Source organism: Haliaeetus leucocephalus, unplaced genomic scaffold (genome assembly GCF_000737465.1).
Source record: "Haliaeetus leucocephalus isolate CR32 unplaced genomic scaffold, Haliaeetus_leucocephalus-4.0 Scaffold151, whole genome shotgun sequence".
NCBI classification, from domain to species: Eukaryota; Metazoa; Chordata; class Aves; order Accipitriformes; family Accipitridae; genus Haliaeetus; species Haliaeetus leucocephalus.
Genome location: NW_010972587.1, coordinates 2,778,058 through 2,797,590, shown reverse-complemented (window position 1 = coordinate 2,797,590; position 19,533 = coordinate 2,778,058). Strand labels below are relative to the sequence as shown.

General features: G+C 40.5%; 1 protein-coding gene across 1 annotated transcript in view; it reads left to right on the top strand.

Annotated features, from left to right (window-relative positions):
* PTPRB (protein tyrosine phosphatase, receptor type, B) overlaps positions 1-19,533 on the top strand; it is a 61,444-nt gene that overhangs the window by 15,662 nt on the left and 26,249 nt on the right. The window contains exons 4-11 of the mRNA XM_010561777.1: positions 362-638; positions 7,749-8,027; positions 8,394-8,651; positions 10,211-10,474; positions 12,933-13,202; positions 14,995-15,255; positions 17,433-17,699; positions 19,023-19,286. Coding sequence (XP_010560079.1) covers positions 362-638; positions 7,749-8,027; positions 8,394-8,651; positions 10,211-10,474; positions 12,933-13,202; positions 14,995-15,255; positions 17,433-17,699; positions 19,023-19,286 — 2,140 coding nt within the window. The remainder of the gene's footprint in view (positions 1-361; positions 639-7,748; positions 8,028-8,393; positions 8,652-10,210; positions 10,475-12,932; positions 13,203-14,994; positions 15,256-17,432; positions 17,700-19,022; positions 19,287-19,533) is intronic.

The window sequence follows — 19,533 nt, the reverse complement described above, 5'->3', positions numbered from 1 at the left end:
CCGCACCCACCCCCGCCGCCTCCTTTCCCCTCTTCCCCTCCCCGCGAGGGTTTTCGGTGTTAAAAACTGTCGGCGATGCTCAGCTATGGAGCGGGATTCGCCCTGTGGACGGCGCTGGCCCTGACCAAGGTGAGCGGCTGGGGCTGGCGGTGCGGGGCTCGCCCCTCGCAGGTCGCAGCCGAGCCCGGGGCGGCGGTGGGGGGGGACTGGTGGGTTTGCCCCGCACCGGCACGGCACGCAGCGGGGAAGGGGTTGCGGAGGTGAGCCCGGAGCAGGGGGGGTGGGTGGAAGGAGGAGGACGGCCACCGGCGGCTGGCGGGAGCCCGGCGGTTCTCTCAGAGCTTTTCCCCGCTCTCCGCAGGCCGCGCCGGGGGAGGCGGCGGGATGCAGCGCCAACCTGACGGAGCGTCGCGTCGCCGGGCAGAGCGTCCGGCTGCGGTGGGGAGCCGCGGGCCGTGCCTGCAACTTCAGCCTGAGCGGGCGCTCGGAGGACGGGGAGGCGGTCGGCTGCCAGCCCGCCCCCACGGGCAACGGCTCCTACGGCTGCACCCTGCGGGGCCTGGAGGCCGGGACCTGGTACCAGCTCCGCATCGAGCCGTTCGCCGACGGGGAGGCTGTCAACATCTCCGTGCAGACAGGTACGGGCGGCGGGCACGGCAGGTGCTCGGGGAGGGACGCCGGGCTTTTCCTTCCCGTCGCCGCGCTTCGGCCGGCCGTGAGAGGAGGGCGATGCATTTGCAGCGACTGTAAACCTACGGTGTTCGCTGAACATAGCTATCCTGCGCTTGAGTTCTCTTTACCCCGCTGCCAGAAATAACCACTGCCGAAAGTGAACCCAGCAGGCTTGAAAGGAGAAGGTGTTGTGAGGAGTCTAGGTCAGTGCTGGGAGTACATTTCTGCCGCTCCCTTCAGCTGCCATCCAGCAGAATGCTTTAAGGAGTAGTAGCCCGTAACATCCTTTGTGCTCATGCAGACCTGTTGGCTTCGTAGTTCCTCAGGTGATAGCTTATTTACTGTGTTTAAAATACAATCTGTTTCATGGCAGGTGGATCCTGTTCGAGGATAACTTACTGTTGCAGCCCATTTCTATACTTTTATTCTCTCTAACCGGAGTCTAAAACACAGAAAGTAAGGCTGAAACTTCTTGCTTGTATGTTTTCCTTGAATACAACCAGTGAAGTGTTAAAAGATGTACAGTCGTGCACAGGGCGCTTACAGTGTCACAGCCATGACTGGCCATAAAAATGTTCCAGCAGTCTGCCAGAGTGCTGCCAAGGAAAGCACCCTTTCTGCATGCGTGTTTGTGTATGCGTGTGAACAACTCAGCTGTGAAGCAATGAACTACAAAGAGCCACTGGCTGCAGTGACAGAACTGGACTCTTTCTACCTGTATTAGTAGTTTTTTAAAGATGGTGAAATACAGTATCGTCCAGCCACCTTATGTCCAGGTGACATAAGACTCAAAAGAGATGTCTTAGATGAGGTCCATCATTAAATGCCTCCCTGACTTGCTCCTTTAGGAGCAAGTGTTAGTTTTGGAGAGGTACTTTGCAGTATTAGTATTGAAGATTACAGCAGCCAAATACTTAACAATTACCAGTTCAGAGATGTCGTTTACTGTCAGACCCTTTCCCTGCATTAACTGTACAAATGCACTAAATACCTCCATTAATTTGCTTTGGTAACTCAAGTTAAAAGAAGTCTAGTGACAAGTCTGCTGGTGTGACAGCTATACATTAAGCACAAGTCATGTCACTTGGTAAAAATGAGTAATGATTTCTATGCAGACAGTGATTTACATCTATGTCATGCATCATGCCAACTGTTTTTAATATTGATGACTTATAATTTGAAAATTGAAAGAATAAATCAACCGTTACTAGAGTGACAGCTATAAATCACCATTGTTACTGGATAATAGAGATCTACTATTGAACACTTGTGTAGAAGCAGAGAAGAAGATACCACTTTAGACCACATTTTGATTAATGCATAATCATTTGGACAGTCGCTTGTACATGTCATCTGTGAACTTTTTTTATCAGTAAATAGATTTTGCAAGACTGTAAGATAAAAGTGATTGGAAGCAACTGCTGATTATAGCCATATTTGTAGCTGACGTCAGAGTGAAAAGACTGATTAAAGTTTAAGTTGAAATACTGCAGATTAGTGGGCCACAGCTGAAGTGAGGTTTATGTTTGGTTTTGGATAGCAGAGATCAGTCAAAAGCATGAAATAAGAATAGAGGAACCGTGGAGGTTTCCTGCAAAGACAGCAACTCACATTGCTCCATGGTTCCTTGCTTCCCTTGATTCAGTCACATCAGTTACATTGCTTGATGGTGTTAAAAAGAAGCAATTTGCTTCAAAATTTGTCAGTTTATGTATTCTTTAGAAAAAAATAGGGTTTGTTGTGCCTGTCAACAACCCATGTTGTACTGTCAATATTATGCATTTCAATGCAGTACAAGGAAGGATTATTCCTCTGTATGTTTCCACTAGGGGCAGCACTTTAAACCAGTTTTCTGGAAGCTCTTTTTCACCTGTTCCTTTGTAACTTGATGTCAGTAGTTTTGTTTTACAATCTACTGAGCCTGAATGTCCATAGGCATGTGTTCCTGGAAACTATCCTGTGAATCTGGAAGTATGAGCAATATTTTCAGCCATATTGTAAACAAAATTCCCACTGATTTGAATGGTAGCGGAACTGAGCTATCATGGGCCATCTAAAAATATGATGTCTGACCTTGGTACTCAGTAAGGTTCCCTTCCTGAGCTCTTTGTCTAAGAAAGATGGGCTAAGCTGTCTTTTGGAGGTGCCCAGCTTTCTCCACTGTCTATAAAAGGAGCCTAGGTTAAACCAGGCACCTGAAGTTTAGGTGGTTGAAGGTAAGTGAGAGGAATCCCATCCCATGTGTTTACTTTTGCAAAATGAGGTTTTGAACATCTGTATTGTCTTGATACAATAAATGTACATAGAGAAAGTTGCAGATTCATTTATATACCTAGTTCAGAAACTTGAATTTTTTGCCCATATTCAATCCTATTAAAATTTTCATGTGCTCGTTCCTGTTATGAGTTCAATTTTTGTCATGTTTCTTATACAAAGTCCTGGAATAGCTAAGCCCATAAAATCCAAAATATTTTGTTAAATTTTGAGTGTGATCTGTTCTGACTAGGGCCTTAAGGTGAAAGTGATGAGTAATGCATACTGTAGTTGCAGTTGTAATGTGAAGGCTTAGAGAGGACCAAATCCCTAGCTTAATTTGGCCTTTTGAGTATTTAATTTCACATTAAAATCATAGTTATGACAATGAGTAAAGTCTATGTTGTTTGCAAGTTTGATATTCCAATAGAGTAAAGTGCGCAGCTGACCAAGACTGCGTAAACTCTTAATGCCAGACCCTTTGTGAATCTTTGAGTAGAGAAGCAGCTTCTATTTCACTTGTGGATGCATAGGGCTGAATCCAATAATGTATGGAATACTGGTACAATAATCTGCACTGGTCCACTAAGGTGGAGTCTCTTTGCTCAAGAAATTTTGATCAATGGGTTATCAGTTTAAAAGGGCAAGTATTTAATCCTCTAGAGCAGAACTACAATAGGTCCTCCAAAATGATGGAAAATACAATCACATATGCACTATAAGGCAGGTATACACAGGCATGCAAACACATGTACAATGTTGGCAGTTATGCTATTTTGGTAGAATAGGAAACGAAGAAAAAGCTGATAACACCATTTATCCTCTCTGAGCTACAGATAAATTTTCCACTGCAAATGTGAGATTACAGATGCTAGTAGGCACAAGTCTGTATATTTATTTCACATTAATAATTACCATTTGTTAAATTTTTTGAATATATATACACAAAACAGCACATAAAACCAAACAACTAATCAGCATGCTTGACATTGTAAAGTTGGGACAACGCATGCACCTGTCAGTCCTTTCATGTTATCTTCTTTATTGTTCTCAGTAAAACTATTTCCATGAGCGCTACTCTATGACAAAAGATGGTAGGGTTGTGTCTTTCTTGATTTCAGATAAAATACTTTTTAAGTTCTCAATTCTCCAAATGTCTGTGTGCCAGTATGACTGTGTATTTCAGTAGCGTATTTTCAGTGAATGACTAGGTCTTTAATTAAAATTCTACTTAAAGCAATAGGATATGAACAGATCCTAAATTACAGTTAAATTTGTGAATTTCAATTCTGAATTGAAATTCAGATTCAAAATACTGGTCTTGAGAGCCATGAAAAACAACTTGGCAATTCCCCTGCTTTCAAATATATCTTCTAAAATAGGCTTATAAATGCCATTTGCAGCATTGTTTTCTACAAAAATATTGCAGTGATATATTATGTTACTGCCTAATCCAAGCCACCTGTACTGAGACAACTAACAGGTAAGTAATTTTTTGTCAGAAAAATTGCTAAATATTTGAATGAAAAGAGGTTAAAAATTCTACCTTGTAAGACACAGACTGGTAGAGTATTCTTCCATTGTAATATGTAACTCTGTAAATGCCAGAAGCATGGCTTGGCCACGTGTTCACTCCTGTAAATTTCAAATTATTTGAGACAAATCTGATTTATTAGCCATCTGTAGGAACTACTACTGTGACATGGCTCTGACTATAGGCTGTATAATCCTATCATCCATAATCATGTAATGGTTATGATCATCGTCTCAAAAGGCAGAGTACAAGAAGAAGATAAATAACCATGTTTTAAAGGTTTTATAGGTTGCATATCATCCCAAAGAAATGGATATTTGTACTTCATAAGGATAATGAAATCAACCCTCTTTACTTAATATTCAGAAAAGTCCTTGTGAAGTAGGTTACTGTTTTATGAATAGGGAAAACTAGGAAAAAAATGGATAATTTGGTAGGAAGATGACGGAGACTGGCAGGAATTCCCTGTTGGTCGGTCCTGGGCTTGTATCTCATTTTTTTTTCTCCTGCATAAGGCAGAAGTGTTTCTGTGCTTATTTCTGTGCTGTATTTGGGAGTCATGTCATTGGGATTGGACATAACCATATCTATTGTTTCTGTAAAATGTATCTGTAGCAGCTGTGCACACAAAGCATATTCTCTTCCTAAAAAGTGAAAATGGAGGTGGAATATAATTCAAACAACATTAAGTCTTCTGGAAGATTCCTGTGTAGACCAGGAGACATTAATTCATAGAGTATCAAATGGTATAAAAATATCTTTGTGAAAATATTTTATTTCTGTGATATATCAGTGTTGTATCATTGCCAGCAGAGACTTGTATAACAATGTAAATGGCTTTTTAAGTATTTGTTTCCATCCAGGGCTCTTTCAGCCCAGGCACTTCCCAATCTCATTGTTCCTTTGTTCTAGCGGATGTACAAAGCACTGAGTGTTTTGTTTTCTGGACCAGATAGATTAGATAAAGTCTGAATTTCTGAACTTCACCTTCTAGGCACGCAACTCTTTTCTTTGCTAATGCACCTTAGAAGACAGATTACCCAGGACAGTATAAGTGCTTCTAAAAATGCAGGTGTCTTCTTTTGTAGAATTTGGCAAATAATGCAGATGACAACGTTGATTACTTCTGCAGGACTAAGGAGCAGTCAACCTTATCCTAACTTTGTCAGAGAGAGTGTTAAACTTCTTGACAGTTATGACTGGTCTCTTGATATCAGTCAAATGAAAACTTTTTCAGCTGGCTGTGCATCTGACCATATATAGTGCTGGAATTTATTTCTGACTCCCAAAGTTTGACCTTTCTGATTAGAACAATTGCCTTCAAGGAACAAGATTATACCCCCACTATTCACTTTTGCCAACATAATAGTCTTTAGTGGCTTAGTATATTTTATAGGTGGAGCTGGTAGTCAAGCCTATTGTTAAGATTTCCTGACACTTTTCATTAAAACCTCCTGTTTCAATTGCTGTAACTGAGTGAAGTTTTAACTATTTGGCCTGAAGTTTGATGTGCTTGGTCTTTGACTTGAGCTTTAATTTTTTTTTTTTTTTTTTTTTTCAGATTTAAACAGAGTTAGTTTGGCCTTTAAGAAAGGTCAAGAAAAGAAGATAGTTATTTTTATTGATTGATTTTGTTAATTTAATTTTCATCTCTTTTTCTGAAGAGGACTAGCATCTCTGTGGTCCAAAGCAAGAATCTGAATTTAAGCAGAGACCTGGATTCAAAGGGACACAGTATTTTTCACAGAGTCACAGAATAGTTGAGGTTGGAAGGGACCTCTGGAGGTCATCTGGTCCAAGCCCCCTGCTCAAGCAGGTCTACCTAGAGCTGGTCACCTAGGACCATGTCCACACAGCTTTTGGATGTCTCTGAGGGAGATACTCCCATGAAATCCCTAATATACTTGATTGACAGAGCATACCACCAAAACCTGGGCACCAGTATGTTCTCAGCAGAGATTTGTAAGAAGCGATTAAACCCTCTGCACCATCCAGGCTTTGAAGAAAAAACAGCTTAAGGGCTACTAGCCCCACGATACTCCTACTGCTGTATTCGTAGGGTGGGGGTAGGTTGGACTTTGTTCTTTCAGCCTTTACAGTGCAGTTTTTAATTACGTGATCTCACACTTTTTTGTCTGCCTTGTTCATTGTGCAGGCATCAATGACTGCATTGGAAAAATGGTCTTATTCTTCTGTGTTCAAGGCACTGTTTATATGGAGACCTCAATTCTCAGCCTGGATGCACCATACATTCCCTGTCTGATGCTAGGCAAGAGTAGCACAGAATGTACTCATGTGGAAGCCAATTTTAGTTGTTAAGTCATTGGGAAACCTTTATTCTTTAGCTCCCCAACTTGTGAATGCTTGATTTTGCTGCTTTGGATTGTTTTATGATGCCTTTTTAATATGCAATTGCTTAACCTTATTGGGAGGCATAAATGTAAATACCTTAGTACATCAACATGTAATACATTTGGTTTGATTTGCATGGAAGTCTTGTGAGTGATGAAATACACCTGGAGAATATAAGCAACCAGAGTCTTTTGTTTTGGTCAATGTTTGCCATCCGTTTAGAGTGTATTATATTTTACAGGTGATTTTACTTGAGAGCTCCTTAATAAATGACATAAAGAATGCTGAGAGTTTCCCAGAGAAATAGTCCCAATTAAATATAGTTCCTAAAAGTTTATAATGTATTGTTTGGGGGTTTTTACATTTATATGAACAATACTGCAGCAAAGCAGAAGCATATTCTATCGGAATCTGTTTGAAGCGGCTGAAGTTAATACTAAAACCAAAGGATTGTTGCCCTTAAAATTGTATAAATGCTCATGCCCATTAGTCATAAAGTGTTTAGCATGAGTGCTAGGAAATGAAAGCCACTGGTACCATTGTATCTATAAAGCTACATTACACTGAGGCATTGAGTGCTGGGGTTTCATGTTTGCTGTTTCTTATTAAAGTTGTTGCAGTTTTACTCTCAGTAGATTTCCAAGCTTGTTATATAGATCCACAACTGGAAGTGTTTTTCTACGTGCGTGTGTGTGTGTGTGTGTACACATATACCAAGTAACATTTCTGAACTCTGCAGGACTCTCTTGTAGACAAGTTTCAGTGATACGATATTCATAATGGAAAGAAAAAGACTTTTTTAAAAGCATTGGCAGCATGATGATGATAAAGGGAGAGTTTTGGAAGGTTTTTTTGTGCTGCTGTGTAAAACTTCAGACTATCCCAATGCAACAAATACTAGTTTATGTTTTCTGTTGTTTGGTTTTTTTAACTACAGATCCCTTACCACCGCCTCATTTTGAAATTAATAAGCAAAAAACTACACTCACAAGCTTGCAGGTTCAGTGGGATCCTTCCTCAGGAAAGGTGGACTTGTATAACCTAGTATTATTTGATCATGATAATAAAAAGATACAAGAAGTCTCCGTACCAGGAAGAATTCCAAAAACAGAAAATACTTTTTCCAGTCTCATCCCTGGGAATAAATACAACATTGTCCTCAGTGCAATTGCTGGAAATAAGAGTACCCCAGAACTTCACATAAGTGGATCAACTGGTAAGACTTCTTTTACTGTAGTTCATCTAAATAAAACCACTTAGGGTATTTTGCAGTTCTGCATTTTGAAATTAACAAATATATATAATTCTTCTACCAGACAAGATAGATATAGATATAGATATAGATATAGCTATATGTAAGTATCTATTGATTGCAAGTAGAAATGAACAAAACATGAATCTCTGACTAACATAAAAAGTTGTTTGCTAAGAATGGAGGCATGTTGTTATGGTGTATTTGGACATAAATTTAGGGATGGGTTTTCATTAACCCTAAGGAAACTCAACAGACTTCAAAAGTAAATCTGTTTGAAATTGTGGAGATAACCATTAGGTCTTAAGCAAGTGTTTTTCATTCCAACAGTGCCATCCCCTGTGAAAAATATTCAGGTCAGCGTCAAGACAGACACTATCCATGCTTCATGGTCTCCTGGCTCTGGGCACGTGGATCGTTACAGGCTGGTGTTACTGGATAATCATGTCCCAGTTCATGAGATTCACCAAGAAGATCCTTTGACCTCCTATACTTTTTCAGGACTTACAGCAGGCCACCTCTATAACCTCTCTATCATAACCCAGTCTGCAGGATTGGAGAGCAGCAGTTCTCAAACAGTCAGGACAGGTATGATTTCAGAATTCATCACAATGGAACAAGAAACTGAGGCCATAATCTAATAATATTACAGGACATATGTCAGAATAATAAATGATTCGTGTTCCAAGTGTATATTCCTAGACTTCAGTGGCTGAATTACCCTTGGGCAGGTGTTTCTCTCCAAAGGCTATAGAGGGAGTTAGAGACACCATAAGCTTATTTAACTCCCTAAGTTAGCCCTGCAGCAAAGTTAGCGGCTAAATTAGCTTGGAGGTGTCTGCAGCTAACTTTGCTGCACTGTTTAATGTATGCAGCTCCATTAAAGTAAAGTTAGGTGTTAACAACCTGAGCCCAAGTGCCCTAATATCACCTCATATCTGTGAAAGAGGTTCATCTGACTCCTGTATGAACTTCTTCAGTGAATTGAGGCGGTGTGTAGTCTGGTTATTTCACAGTACTGAAGACAGTTTAACTCCGTGATTCTTACTTAGCTGAATGGGAGATGTAGAGCTTGTGAGTTTTGCAAAAAAATATCTTCTGTGACTTTTTTTTTTTTGATTGCAAAATAGCTGCACTTCTGACAGGGAAGTGAAAAAAAAAGTGTAGAGCAGGTTAAGAACTTTAAAATTGAATGTTGAGGTTTTTTTCACAGAGAAGTATTGATTCACAGAACCCGTGTTTTAGAAACCAAGGTTTTTTCAGGAAGATTTTTCAGGATAGAGTTCTGTGGTCATGGAGAGAAGGATAAGGTAACATCCTACTAGAGTCCAGTGGTTAAAACACTCCCGTAAGCAAAAACAGGGTCATGCCTTTGCTTTCCTTACTTTCTGGGAAACGTAAGGTGCAGTTTCTCCTACAGAAATCTCGCCATGTAAACATAATTTAATATTAAGTGAACAATATTGTGACATCTGGGGCACACAGACGAATACTGTTGCCAGCTAGCACTGGCCATTCTGGGGATGATAATAGTTTCATTTTATTTCTTCAGAATTTTTTATTTCTCCCTGTTGTGGAGTGCAAAAATTTTAAATCTCACAGGTCTTCTCAGAACATAAAAGCGCTCCTTCTAGCTTGCAGCGTGGTCCTCCATTTCAGTAGCTAGTGTGCCCAAGCCTGAGAAATGAAGATACTGGAGGTGACTATGCTTTTCTTTTGGTGGAGCATATGAATAAAGGAGTTTGATTCCTATCCCTTCTACACTGGTGTAAATCAGTCGTAGCTCCAATGATGCGGTAGTGTTTACTTTACCAAAATGTACGCAGGCATCTCTGTTCTTAGGAACATATGCCTGGTCTGTTTTATAGTCAAATGGCTAGTGTGAGTGAAGACATGGCTAACAGATTTTCTATTCTTGAAACAGGAGTAGGCATTGTAAGAGGTGTCACTCTCAGACGCAGAGTATCTTAAACAGCGCTGGGTTCAGTTTTACTGTGACCAGACTTTGCCCTTTCTCTGGTCAGGCACAATCATTCATACTCCATTTCATACAACTATGCAAAAGCAAAACTTAACTATGACAGTTTGGAGGCAGCAGGTCTTATATGTTCTGTGGTGGAAGTCTTTTATTCTCTTTCTTTTTTTAGCCCCAGCTGAAGTCTTAGATTTGACAGTGACTAATGATGACAGCTTAAATGCTTTAAAAGTTAAGTGGAGAAGACCTTCAGGAAACCTCAATTTCTATAATATCACTCTGTCTCATCTTGGATCAGTTAAAGAAGTCAAAACTCTACAGCCACCGGTCACAGAGACTCACTTTGACAAGCTAACTCCAGGACGTCTTTATCAGGTTACTGCCCGCACAATCAGTGGTGAACTGTTTACTGATCGGATGGCAACTGGCAGGACGTGTAAGTCTTCTGCTTCAGTAAGAACATTGTAACCAATGCTATTTTTGCCTACATTGGCCTTGTAGAAAATCATTGTAGGAGACAAAATGATTTGGATTCCAGGCAAAATGAGATAAAGAGCACAATATTGTTCCGGGAGTACCCCTTCCTGACTCTCTGGCAACAGTTAATCTGGCAGCCAAAAGCAGCTCCAGCATAGCTTGGGAGCAGGAAACAATAATGCATTTTGGACCTTATAGTTGGGTGAGTCTGTTACAAAACTGTTCCACACTACTGCACTTCTGACCAACTTTGTTATCTTGAATTCAGCTCAGGATAGTATATAAAATGACTTACATTATGGGAAAGTCTGCATGTAGTCAAATTGTTAATGGATTTTTAAGTAATTTTGCAAGGTCTAATATTATCCCTTGCTCCAGACACAAATCTACAAATAGGAAAAGATTAGGTCTTGGCTTTCTTTAGTACCAACAGCATGGATTAAGGAAGGCATGTGGCAGCCTGGGTAGAGCTGGGTTATGTTTTGTTTAACTTCTTTCAGAAGTATAATTTTCTTTCAGGTATCTCTTGTATGAGTTCTGAATCTGAAAAATCCTGCCATAATTTTCCCACAACATTACTGGCCACAAAGGCATGCCATCTTCTCCACATCAGCCTCACCCAGGCAGAATTTAGATGAGAAAAAATATCTAAGTGGGTGAAGAATACATACATAAATTGTTAGTAGACTCAGAGCCAAAAAATATAAAATGTGTGTGTGAGAGAGAGAGCAGAGTATTTGGTTTAGAGCATATTTATTATCTGCAAGTAAACATCTCATGTGAAAGGCACATCCTTGACATATCTAGCTGCTACCCCATTCTCAGTGCAGGCTGGAAGAGACCTGAAAATCCTTTCATGTCCAGTAAGTACAAAGCTGGACTGGTTACATGCATGTCCTTTTTTGTTTGTCTAGCCTACCATTAAAGACCTTTAAGATTACCATTTCCATCTGAAGGGAGAGCTTCAGGCCCTCACTCAAACCACTGGTCCCCAAATTTGTGACCCTAGACCCAGTACTTTCAAAGTTGGGGATCTAAAAATCCCATTTCCAAGGATGCTGATCATGTGCAATTCCTTCCCTTGACTTTTCCATAGATACCAAGACCTTTGAAAACAGAGTCACTTCAGCAGAAGCTTTGTGGCCTAAAGATAAGTTTGTAAATCCAGGCTGTCAGGTCTACAGCTACTGAAAGGGTTAGACTCCTAGGATGTCTCAGTAACTCACAGAGAGAGCTGGGTGCCCAGGAACATAATCTACATTGCTGTGTATTGAGAGGGTGCCTACAGTAGCAGAACCTGCTGAGGAATGTTGTGGCAAGGAATATGGACATCTCAGGGACTGAAATTTTGTACCGTAAAGGTGTAATGATGTCCAGCCAGTCTGACAGGGTTGAACTTTATCTGGTAAGATGTAAGTACATCAGTGCTTCCTAACAAAACACTGTGTGCTTTCATCCACTCACTCAGCAATTGAAACACATCTCCCATATTCACTGGCATGTGGGAGATCTAGGTTTGATACCCAGCTATGCCTGTGGGAAGTGAAACTGATATTTTGTGGTGCTGGTAGAAATTGCTCAATCCTTTGCTAGGTACTGAACAATTAAATATTAACTAAGCCAGAGAAAACATGAGAGCATGATACTAGCCTTGTAGTTTACTGTTAATACTTGCTGATGGTCTCAGGGCTCCAATGCTGACCTCTGAGTATCTTAACACTAAGCTATAGGTATCCTAACCTAAGGGTCTGCATCTGTCTTCCAGTCTGTGCTTGGTGTGGTTAATATTTAATTATTCCCTGAAAATCAGAAAAGCTTCAGTGGTCCAGTGTGACCTGCAGCAGTAGGGCAGAAAGGTTGAGCATGTAAATTCAGGACCCTTGAAGTGGAGGATAGAACAGAGTGGATGCTTTAATAGACCCCCATTTGAACCTTGGTGCCTTATAGCTGGGAGGGACTAGGACATACAAGGCCTTTGTGGAAGAAGCCATCAGACTTTGCATTTCTGCTGCTGAGTCCAGAATTTGGCCCATAGCTACTGAAGTTTTGGCCTTATCTTTGAAAAATCGATTGACAGTTTCTAAGTGAACCTAAGTCCAGGAAGCAACTGGGAAGCTAAATGAAAACTGCAAGCTGCATCTGAGAAGTGCATGGGGGAGATTTTGCCTGTCCTTAGAAGGTTTCCTCATTTCTGATGTCAGAAACCAACAGCGAAAAAGTGAGTGGTTTGTGTGGGGAAGAGTAAAAATTAGCTTTAAAATGAACCCCAGCCTTTGTAACAAGACACCTCATGTTGCTCTAACTTATCCAAGTGCTTCTACAATAGCTGTGCTGCGAGACAGGTTTTGCCAGGCTGCAGTTACGTCTTCCCAGAAGTACCCCACTTCAGAATTACTCTCTCAATCTCTGTATTTCAGTTCCCCAGAAAGTTTCTGAGCTGAAAGCTGGTGGCGGTGGCTGGCTGAGGTCTCTGCGAGTGAACTGGCTGCCCCCTGCGGGAGACTGGGAGAGGTACCGCCTGCTCCTCTGGAACCGCTCAGCCCTGCTGCTCAACACCACCCTGGAGAAGGACACCACGGAATACCTCATCCACGACCTGGGCCTCATTCCGGGGAGGCAGTACGGCGTGGACGTCGTCGTGGAGAGTGGCGATTTGCAGAGCAAAACCAGCTGTACGGGCAGAACAGGTCAGCATGCTCGTCCTGGAAGTGTGAAAGTGCAAAATGGTCACCTGGGCTCTGTGGGCAATGAGAAAGAAAAAGTACTTGGGAATCCACAGAGGAATTTCACTATTAATACAGTAAAAAGGACCTCCCTTCTAAACAACAGAAATAATTATTTTTAGCAGTTCTGTGAAAACTATCAGGGTTATTTTTGTGGTAAATATTTTGTTAGTGAAAGTTTGGGGAATTATATCACTGTTCTGTTATGACTGAGGCATTACACTACATGTACAACACCTCACTGTTATATTTTTTTAGCTGATTGTAGGCACCCTATCTAGTTCTTAAAGAGAACAATACAGATCTTCCTGTATTGTTCATCAGTATTTTCAGTGGCAAACTGACTTCCTTCCCAGCCTGTATAAAGAATATCAACAGTGTTAACCAAAGCTGGCTGAGGTGTGTGTTAGTGTAGCTGTTCCATAACATCCCAGTTCTTGTTCCTGTGCTCCAGAAATAAAATGGGGTTAGTCTGTTCAAGTCAGCCTTTCCGAAGGAAATCCATATACGCTGCAGGGACATGAGTGGTATTCTTTTGCAGCAGGTTAGTAAAGCCACATCTGATTGCTTCAAACTTAAAAAATACTTGCAATATAATTGTTAATGTTTCTGCTCTATGAATGCAAAATAAGTGCAATTCAGAGGAAAAGAAGACTTGGAGAGGAGTATCAGACAAAGCTCAAGCCTGAGCCTTACCTCACTGGAGAATGTGAGATAAGATAGGGCCACCCTACTTCATCCTCACCCTCCCTTGTGCCCGCCTTTCCTGCTACACCCTTACCTGTCATTCCTCAAGGGCTTCATTTTGTTAATTTTGCACAAGGGCAAGACCAGTAGAAGCTACAGAACTGAAGCTTTCTCTAACTTCTAGCCAATTTGATCAGAGCAAGGCACGTTCTCATCTTGCTTACTTTGATACACATTACAAATAAATTAATTTAAGTTTATGGTGTTACTTTTAATCAATGCAGCTAAGTGATGAGAATATGATCCAATAAATAATATCCAGCAGTGGGTGTATCACAACTGTGTTTGACCCACAGTCAGGTACATAATGTACTTGTTATGAAGCATAGGTATTATGCCCTATTCTGACTAAATTTTCTCTTACATAAACCCACAATCTTGGAAATTGAGTTGTATTTCAACTTAACAGGGACAAAATCAGATCAGGCGACTGCTTTAGGTAACAGATTCCCTCTGTGTGCGTGCACGCACACACACACACGAACACACACAGAAATTCACTGGTCAAATTCTTTCTTTTATAACACTGTAAGTTTGAAGTGTCTCCCAACTTGACTGAGATATGAACCAGTGCAAAATCAATGTCACTCTGACCCTGTAATTTGCATCCTTGTTATCCAACAGCTAAATTGGTGTAAATCTGTTTTATGGTACAAATGTTTTATATCCCTGTGTAGCACCCACAGTTCAAGAGGAAGCTCACTGACTTCACCACATTTCCATTCATAGTGAAATATATATCCTGACATAAGTTTAAACCTAAGCATTACAGCCATAATGCATTGCTGAAGTCTGCTGCTACAAGCCCTTTACTGGAAGAATAGCACAAATACTAGATTTTTTAAGACTAGCTTCCTAAAGAAAGATAAAGAATCTTCTCTTGATTACAAATTCTCTGTTGCTGTCACATTTGTGTCTTACAGAACAGATTCCTTACAGCAGCTTGAGATATGGCATGTGTGTTCACTACAAAGTCTGTTCTCATTGTGATATTTGTATGCTTTTACAGCTCCGGAGCCTGTTCTCCAGCTCCGTGTGAAGCACGCTAATGAATCTTCACTTAGTGTCATGTGGATGACCCCTGCTGCGGAATGGGACAGCTATGTAGTTTCACTGGGAGACAGGGATCTTGCTGTCATAAAAAAAGGGCTTGCAAAAGAAGCTAAGGAATTCACTTTCACTGACTTGGTACCTGGAAGAAAATACACAGCTACCGTCACTACCATTAGTGGGATTTTAAGCAATTGGACTTCAGTGGAAGGAAGAACAGGTATCATCCTGTCAGACTATTTTAATCTTTATTTCTGTTAACCATTAACAACTTTCTTTGCTTTGTAGTGAACTGAATGAACTCAGTGTCTAAATCATATAAGTCTTGAATTTACGTTTGTTTCTTCAATAGAAAAGTTATGTTTCTGAGTCTCTCATTTCTGACTGTCAGTTATCTTGCAGTATTTATTTAAGATTTTGGGGAAATGGATATGTAATTCCTGGCAAAACAGTTTTCTGAAATATTATGTCATGTCTGATCAATCTACATTAGCACAAGATTGCATACAACTAGAACAATTTTCACTGGGTATCTTCAGGAAGGTCACTTCCTTGATTCAAAGCATTCATCATCTGGGAAAAAAAACCCACCACCACACAGGAAAATGTTGCTTCAGGGGGAACATTCCAAGATTGACAGACACAAAACATATGTGACCTTGAAAATGTATTTTGAATCTCTCTGCTCTGCTGATTCCAGAATCTGTATCTGTTACTTAAGATGATGACTGTGACACAAGGAAAGTCCCATTCCCACCCCCTGCAGGGTGTTAATTTTGTGCACGTGTGCAAGTTTTAAACCATATGTGTTGCTTTACTTTGCTTGACTTATGCGTTTTCCAGTGCAAGCAAAGTCTTAAAATATAGCTCTGGTCTGGCACAACACAGGGAAAAACAAGCTGTTAGTGTATGAATCTAATCATGCCTATGGCTTGATAGTGCTCCTTACTTAAACGTTTTAACTCCTTCCAAGGCCTGAAAAGTTTGACTTACACTTTCATTTCTCTGCTATGTGATTAGATAGCTGGGATTTCACTTCCTTCTGCCTTGTGCCCCTTTAGGAGGCCTGTTGAGGCATAAAGGTTACAGTGTCCCACTTCACTAGTATGAATCAATGCTTGAAAACACATCAGGCAGACATAATGTGTCAGCATTGCATTCAATGTGATAAAGAATGAACATCGATGAATCTGAACATAGGTCTTAATAAGCATTCCAAACCTCTGAATCTTCTTTGCAGTAGGACAGCTTACTAGCTTTACTTGCAAAATACTGCTGTAAACATGACAGAAATACATCTTACATGCATCCCAGATTGGTCAGCTTCTGGTGAAGCCTGAAGTATCACTAAAAGTGCCTTTAGGCCAGAAATGTGACACTTCAGTGTCTTGTTGGAGCTTACTATGTTATGACAGCATTATAAAACAGGTGGGATTTTTGATTCAGTTTTTTATCAACATTACATTGTTTTCAGCTATGTGTGTAATTTTCTAGCTTTTGTTAATGATTGCTAATCCAGTACTATGTGTGCAAAAAAGTTCATATAAAACAAGAGATGAAGCTTGCAATCACATTTTGTAATGTTAAAGTGTTCTTAATTTCAGTTGTGCTTGGTCATGTAAACAGAAATGCTTAGGAAGAAGTAACTGTATTTCCTTGCTTTGACCAAATGTTGTCAAACAACAACAAAAAAAAATTAGGGGTAAAATTTGTGCTAGATATTCTATTCCTTTTGTTCTTTCTTCTTCCTTTTTGGTCTGGCTAAGTAAGTTCACTAGCTTATACTTAGATAAATGTTATGTTTGTTTAACAATTAATTCATCTTTTGATGCTAGAAAAGTTAGTATCCTGCAGATCTTCTGACATAAAAAGTAAAACCAAAACCATCCGTCTTAGTTACCCCCAAAATTAAGGGTGTGACACTTCTGGGAGGTATAGATGACTGTGCCTGAGATATTCATCAAACAAGTTTGCCATTTAATAAGAATGAGAGACAGGGAATAGGAGAGGAAAGAAAGAATGAAAGACACAGACTGTATTTGAAATAGTCTTCAAAAACCCAAGTGATTTCCTAAATTGATGGCTTTTGTTTAATGGTATTTATAAAATGCCATCTCTTCCAGTTCCCTGATCTTGAATCATTTTGGTCTGACTGAGAAAAGCTGTGCTAAAGTCTGAAAGACCTTTTGGTGCCTTAGATAGTTTCCCATAGACCACATCCCATCAGACAGGAAGCAGTCCACAGTTAGATTATTTTTAGTCCTGTTGAGTCTGGCTGCAAATTGGAATGTTCTTTTGATGCACTTCCTCAGTGTGACTAAACTTGGGTTATTTGGGGGATTTTGTTTTGGTTTATTTTGTTTCTCCTCAGTAACATGATGGCAATTTTCTTTGCAGTGCCAGCCCAAGTGACTGGTCTGACTGTGGCAAGTCAGGGATCAACCAACAGCTTGTTCACTAACTGGACAAGAGCGCTGGGAGATGTAGACTCATACCAAGTGCTACTGATTCACGAGAACGTTGTTATTAAAAATGAGACTGTTCCCAGTGAAACCAACAGATACCACTTCTATCCCCTGAAACCTGGAGGACTCTATTCAGTTGTTGTCACCACCGTCAGCGGGGGGATATCTTCAAGGCAAACAATCGCAGAGGGGAGGACAGGTAAAAAGGAAAATACTCCAGCAAGTCTTTTGTGAGTTCCTAAAAGCTGAATTTATTAAAGCAAATAGTCTTGTGATTAAGCCACTGCACTGAGAATTCAGCAATACAGGAGTTTAAGCCATATAATTCCTCTGTGTGACCTCAGGCACACTGTGGGTCCAGATTCATGTTAACGTAGCTTTAGGGAGCTAACTGCTCTGCTTACAACAGGAATGCTGTACAGCAGGATCACTCTGTAGTGAAGACAAAAATATGCCCTGAGAGTGATGTACAGCTGTGGTGGCTGAATCACTCCTTGGAAAGGACTTTCGTGTTCCATTGACTAGATGGTAGCGTGGGACGATTGCTCCTTCCTTAGATGTGCAAATTAGCTGCCTAAAGGTGGTGGGCAGAATTTGTGTCTCAGTTTCTCATAACCTGTTCTTTTTCTCCAGTCCAACATTAAAGAATGTCCACCAGGGTTAAATTACTCATTATGAGGCCCTTCTATACTGCATAGGACAGGATTTACTATTGCATCAAATTCTTTAAGTTTAATGACTCATGAAATGTAATACCAGTCCTTTGGATATTTAAATAGAGGGAAAAATTGGCAACACAGTGCAATTTCACCCTTTATGTGAATTTGGCAAAGGCCAGGCATTCTGCAATTTGCTCCAATGTTCTCCTTGAAAATAACTATTTTCAGGTAAAAAAAAAGAAAAGAAAAACAATTGGAGAATAATAACACTAAAAGGCTTAAAGTACATAAACATAGTTTGTAAAATGTTCTAATTTTTTTGACTCTGACAGCTGATGGCCAGCCCCTCTACTGAGGTAAGTCAGTTCAGTGCATCAGAGTCCAGTGAAAATGTGGCAGTTCGTTATGATTAAGGTCTGCCCCTGTGATAACTCTGATAGTTTCATACCTGGGTGATGGTAGTTCTGGCAACATGGAGCCTTTTTGCTCACCTTGCTGGCTTGAAAAACAAATTGCATTCATGTTTTGGCCACTAGGCGTCAGAGAACTCATTGTAAATGAAACACATTCTGCTATGGGCCTCAACTTCATACAAGCCTCAGTAGTTACTGCTATTACTGATGAATGGCAATTTGAGAGAATAACTCATCTTCTGGGATTTTAGAAGTGCTGGGATCGTGCCACCAAAGACAATTTCCTTCACTGTATTCAAAAAAGCAGATGAGTACTTCTGAGTCGGAGTCAGTGCAGAGCTTCTCAGGAGTCCCAGACTGCTTATTTTGCAGGGTGGCATTCCAGGCATTCTCACAACAATAGGAATTGGCTAGTTAAAGCTATTCTGGTTTTTCCTCTTTGTTGCACAGTTCCTTCCAGCGTGACTGGAGTAACAGTAAATAACTCAGGTCGCAGTGACTACCTCAGTGTTTCTTGGCTGCCAGCTTCTGGAGATGTAGACAGTTATTTGGTAACACTCTCTCACGATGGCCAGATTGTTCAGACTCTCACCATTTCCAAATCCTTCAGTGAATGCTCCTTCAGCAGCCTTACTCCTGGGACGCTTTACAATGTGATGATAACCACGAAGAGTGGGAAGTATGAAAACTATTCCTTCAGCCAGGAACGAACAGGTAAAGAGAACCTCTGAGCAAATCCAGTCACCATAACCACTATGTATAGCCATTATCAATGATCTATCAATATCTGACCAAACTGGGATGGGGGGTTGGAGGGTCAAACCATAAAATTACAGCTTTACAGACTTAGTTTTATTCTTATGCCCCTACTGCTGCTTTATGTTATACAAAATTACTTTAGCATGAATGAAAGTCATATGTTAGTTCTTGTGAGAGCAGAAATCATGTACCAGTTTTGGCT